Source organism: Silene latifolia, chromosome 8 (assembly GCF_048544455.1).
Source record: "Silene latifolia isolate original U9 population chromosome 8, ASM4854445v1, whole genome shotgun sequence".
NCBI lineage: Eukaryota > Viridiplantae > Streptophyta > Magnoliopsida > Caryophyllales > Caryophyllaceae > Silene > Silene latifolia.
Window position 1 is genome coordinate 19236340 of NC_133533.1, and position 5725 is coordinate 19242064.

The window sequence follows — 5725 nt, forward strand, 5'->3', positions numbered from 1 at the left end:
TAGGTATGCCCTAATTTAGAATCTGTCAGTTAAGACAGTTGTTATTATTAATGATTCTAGATTTGATTAGATTTCATTTGTTCATTTCTGATTGTAGTATATCATTGAATTGAATTGAATTTGTTGATGTGTTTGTAAAATTCTTATATGCAATAAAACATTATTTTTTCGATTACTCGGTCTTCTAACTTGCCTTTCTGTTTGACTGCCCTTTTCTTTACCATCCAAGAACCCATGGGAAAAACAGGTACCTTGTTTCACAGAAGACACAACGAAGTTCTGAATAGCAAACAAACCTGATCCGATGTATTTGCTTCGTGATGCTAATCAAATTACCATCAATGTCTACTGTCTGACACTACATATAAGTGTATACCCGCATATGCCTTTTTTCTGCACATGCAATTCCATAGGCCGATTTCAGGGCAACAACACTACTTTCCAATTGATCAATAGAATCATGTTTGTTTAGACATAAGACTTACCTAATATACCGAGGTGTCGATAGGAACTTTTGAACCTTGTTTTTTCGCTAAGCAGAAACTTCAAAGGCTACATACCATATGATTGATGGTGAATACAAGGACATGCGAATAATGCGCGTTGATTTTTGCTGTCACGCCAAAGGAGAATTGCCCTGGAATTCACTACTTCAGGTCGTTAAGCAGAATTGCTCATTGAAGAATGGTGTGGATATCAGGTTCAGGTTCCGGTTCATACTCTGCAGGGTAATGTCCGGAAGAAAGAAACAGCCAAGGAATTATTAATGCTTGCTACTACGTACGTTACCATGTCATGTGTAGAAACAAAGAAATCGACATTGAGCAGGTTTATTCTCTACTCTCTTTATCACAATGCATATGATTTTGATGTTGCCTTTTGCATCATCTGTGCCCTGTGGGTATATATTAAATGTTTCGAGTTGAGAGCTTAAACCCAAATCAGTTACAGTCGTGCTACTCATGACCTGAGTTTAAAACCTTCCGTATTATAATTCATAACTGTTGTTGTGATTCCTAAGAAAATTTAAAAATAACAAACATAACCCCAACATCTAAAAGGCTATGCCTATATCAGGCAGAGGTTCTGATGGACCAACTGTTCTCCGATCAAGCAGCGAAAATTGCATCAGCCAACTGAAACTCTCAAAATGAGAAATTCAGACATATTAGTAAGCATTTTAAAAGGAAGAAGAGAATTTCATTTTCTAAATTTAATCTGTGTGTATTAAGAGTGTAATGATGTTGTTCTATGGAAGTTAATCAGTAGTAATTACATCGCTCTTGTTATAACCAGGTGTGGTCACAGTTTTCACCTATCCTGCATTGATCTGTGGCTAATGAAGAAATCTACCTGTCCAGTTTGCCATCTATCAGTACATGACTCTCTCGACCTAAACCACACCAGGTCGGTCTCAATAAGCGATCCACTTTCTAGCATTCCTCATGCTGAAATTCCTATGACACATTCAACAGGAAATCGAAATGCAGGTAACCAACCCGATGACCACTCAACATCCCAGAACCCAGGTTTCAGCTGACAACTGTAAAGTTGAATCTTTAAGAGGCCGTTGCAATTTATAGTGAACTTGATTTTGCACATTTACTGGATGTAAACTATTCATGCTGACCGGGTGGGTTGGCTCCGTTGGTCTTAAAAAGGAAGTAATCTTTAAGCGATTTCTTATTAAAATCTTGGATCAATTGGTCGGAGATAAATACTTTCGTCATTCAGAGTAACCCTTGTAAATAGTTGACTAAATTGATATACGGAGTATATGATTTTTAGTCTATCATATATACCAGTACAAATGTACACTATGAACGAAACCAAGGTAGCAGCTCCGATTCTTGATAAAAAAAAAAAAAAAAAAAAAAAAAAAAAAAAAAAAAAAGTGGAATTTAATTATAATGCAAGATTAAAAAAAAACTCATAAAGCAAATACAAAAAATGTACAAAAATATTAAAAAAATCCGTTACACAAAGACATCCTCCAAAATCTAAGGAACAATCTCAATTAAACATGATACTATTAGCAAAGAAAGTTAACTATTCGAGCAATCCGTGGAAGGAGTTGCGCAGCAGCCACTGAGCCATATACCGGTAAGCTCGTTGCGTCATATGGATACCATCCCAGCTAACTCGTCGGTGAGGGTCCGAGCAAACACGAGTTCCTTCACTTCCACACATACTTCTCAGATTAAAATTATAGACGTTAACATTAGATCCACAACACGCGGTTTGACGTCGGGCTAAGTCAAAACCAAAGTGACCAGCATTCTCGAGAAGCCAACTCAATGCCGAGTAATAGTCACCATAAACGATACGCACATCAGGGTGTTGTTCTCGAAGAGCCTTGATAGCATGTTGTAGTTGATCGTTTTGAAACCTGGCAAAGGAGTTCAAGTCTTTGAGGCAGTGCATCCTGTCATATTTAGTAACATCTGCGGTTTGGAAGGTGGCTAAATAAACTGGTAAACAACCAATTGGGAAATTTCCGGGGATAAATATCCGCTTTGCACCGAGATTGATGAGTTGTGTAGCAGCATCTGTGATGGCCGAGACCACCCTTGGGACCATTGGGTAGACATCAGACATTGGTTTGTTTTGGAGTAAGGCATGGTTGAAGTCATTGCCACCTGTCTCGATTAATATAAGCGAGTTACTGATCCTTTCTCGGCATTCAGCTAAATTCAAGCAGGTATCACGAAGATGAGACCTAAACCAGGCCAGCTGTACAGACAGGGAACTTTTGGTGCCGGGCGATTGAATACCCATGGTTAGAAGGGTTTGAGCGTCTAAAGCTGTGGACCCTGCCACAGCAAAGTTGGCGCCATGGCTGAAATTCCCGCCTTTGGCAAGGTAAGGGGTTAGGAGAGGCATGTTAAAGGAGAGGGCAAAGTCGTCAACCATGAGGAGTCCATCTGAGCAGCGGCCTGTAGGACGCCGAATGGACTCCCCGTAAGGGTACCTGGCACAGACTCCGCCACGAATGGGGTTCTCGATCACGAGGTTGCCGGTGTCACTAATGGAATCCCCAAACTGATACATGTACTTAAAAGGCGGATTTTCTTGGGGAGCTGAGTGAGCTATATGAGGTAGAGAAAGACATAAGAGGCAAAGGGAAAGGAACAAGAAACCGGACTTGATCATTGCAAGTTATTTCTTGCGGAGTTGAGTGAGCTTTTCTGATGGGAAGAGAGTGATTTATTATGATTATTAATAGTAATGGTTTCAACGTCTATTTATACTGAAAGGGATTTGCATGTTAATTAGTTCTAATATGACTTGGAATAGGAGTTGAAATAAGAAAGAGCGTATTACTTAACCAACAAGTACTAAATCTTAATCCGACTTGGGATAGGTTTCAGTTGAAAATTTTAGGGTAAGACGGTCTTAGGGTAAGATTGAGGGCATATTGGTCCTAAAACAGACACAAGTGCTTGGCTAACTCCAACCGTGTCAAATATACGGTCGTCTTAAATATCGTCCACACTTTTACTAATTAATGTCGACAATTAACACATCTTTTCAATTTTGCCCCCATTAACATCCCCTTGTCTCCCTCCCTAATCTTTCTAAAACAAAAAAAAAAAGACGGTTTTTCGGAAAAAAAATCGTAATTTAATTTACGAACTTTTCGATTAAAACGGTTTTAAACATACGGTAACAACGATCAAGTTAGTAACGGTTTTAAAAATATTTTCATCCAAAAAAATATATTTTTTTTACCGGACGAAAATATTTTCCGTCTGGACGAAAATATTTTCCGTCTGGACGAAAATGTTTTTCAAAAAAAAATTCCGGACGAAAATATTTTTCGCCTGGACCTAGGTCTGGACGAAAGTATTTTCCATCTGGACCTAGGTCTGGACGAAAAATATTTTCGCCTGGACGAAAATGTTTTTCGTCCGCAAAAAAAAAATCATTTTCTGACTTAGATTAATTTTTGCCGCGGTAATCGATAATAATCACTAATCCGTTCTAACAATAACGATTCTATTCTAAACCACGTCAAATTACTAACTAATTACAAATTTTTAAAAAATTAAACTAGTTTAGATTACTTGTCGTCGATTCCTTGGATTTCGTGGCGGAATTGAAGCGGTGGTGACGGAAATGTCGTATTTGAAAAAAGATGTTAAATATGGAAGGTTTAGAGTGAAGGGTAGATTAGGAAAGTCATTAAAAAATGTCGACGATAATTAGTAAAATGTCGACGATGTTTAGCAGGTTGGAAAAAACTTGATATTACTACAAACTAATAATTTCATAAAGGCAATTAGCCAAGACATCATCAATATGAAACCAATTCCACATTCGATATGTAATACGCACTTATACAGCGTCTCTTATATCGACTTAAAGTACGCCCCATGAAAAAATATGCTCAAACCAGAGATAAAATAGAAGAGATAATTAAGTTAAGTTCACCTAAAGAGAGAAATAGAGCTGGTTTGTGCATAAATACTCACACAGTATCGGAGTTTCCATTCTTACTAATGCTTACATGGTATTGCTAAAAGTGTCTTCATATTGATGCGTGCCAAAGTGTGGAGACAACTATTTTGTAAGAAAATTAGTTGATGTTTTCGGCCTAAAATTTGAGCACCATGTCATGAAGGAGTGTCTTCTTGATGTGCGGCACGCAACCAAGATGAAGAACTATAGACGGATATCTCCCGTCCATAATGAGAATTTGTGGTATCAGTAACTCGGCAGTCGGCAATAGCCCGAGTTGTTCTTTTGGATCGAAACTTTCTCGACTCGGAATAAATTGAGCTGATATTGTAATACCTCAAATATTTGAGCTGTTGGGTACTCTATCGAGTAGGACTTACTCTGTCGAGTAAATCATTGACGGATTCTGGAGTACATTCTGCTTTATATGTACTCGATCGAGTATGGGCAACTCAATCGAGTAGGCGGTACTCTATTGAGTACGTTAGTTACTCGATCGAGTAAGTCGGGTTTTACAAAATTTTCGGTCGGGTTTGATAGTAAACGCGGAGAGCTATTTAAAGTTTTTTACTTTTACTTTTACTTGTCTAAACCTTTCACAAAAGAAAACAAAACGACGTTCAATCCTCTCATCTCTTTGCTATCAAATCAAGGCTAGGGTTGTCAGATTTCTGAGATCGTCATACCTTTGTGATCGTCATCGTTTGGGTAAGATTTCTGTGTTGTTTTTATGTCAAATAGTTAATGTTGGTTAAACCCTAATTGGGTGATTGGGGTGGGGGGGGGGGGGGAGGAGTAATTGTTGTAGTTGTTTCCAAAAGAGCAATCAGATCCAATCTATTCTCATACATATAGTTCCTCAGCTCACTATGCTTAAGAGGATTATTGAATCCCCTTACATTCCAAGCTGCAACTTTCATTTATCTTTATCAGGAGGAACCACAACTTCCTGATTATCCACAAGAATCACTTTTGAACATTCTGAGTGCATTACAGCAGAAATCCCAGTAGAGTCGGGAATTTTCTCAAGAGATCTCTGGCCAACTAAGCCTACATTCTCTTGAACAACTCCTATTTCTACTTGATTAACCAATGAGGTACCACCTAGTTCACCTTCCTGAACTCCATACCCTACTCTTCCACCAACAATTCCTGCTCAGCAAGAAGAGAGAACTGATTCGGAGAGGAAGGAACGGAAACGGGATCCAAACCAACTACAGAGTGGGAGGATTTCCTATTAGACTTATTTACAAAAGGACTAGAG

The 5725-nt window shown here is 38.4% G+C and overlaps 1 protein-coding gene across 1 annotated transcript; it reads right to left on the bottom strand.

Moving 5' to 3' along the window:
- Positions 1 to 2049: 2049 nt before the first annotated feature.
- LOC141594814 (GDSL esterase/lipase At5g03980-like) lies at positions 2050 to 3183 on the bottom strand. Its single transcript, XM_074414804.1, has one exon. It carries the CDS (start codon positions 3151 to 3153, stop codon positions 2050 to 2052), a length of 1104 nt encoding a protein of 367 aa, XP_074270905.1. The 5' UTR covers positions 3154 to 3183.
- Positions 3184 to 5725: the final 2542 nt, after the last annotated feature.

Excerpts from the sequence above, each read along its gene's own strand:
- LOC141594814 (XM_074414804.1), bottom strand. The coding sequence starts at position 3,153 with ATGATCAAGTCCGGTTTCTTGTTCCTTTCCCTTTGCCTCTTATGTCTT.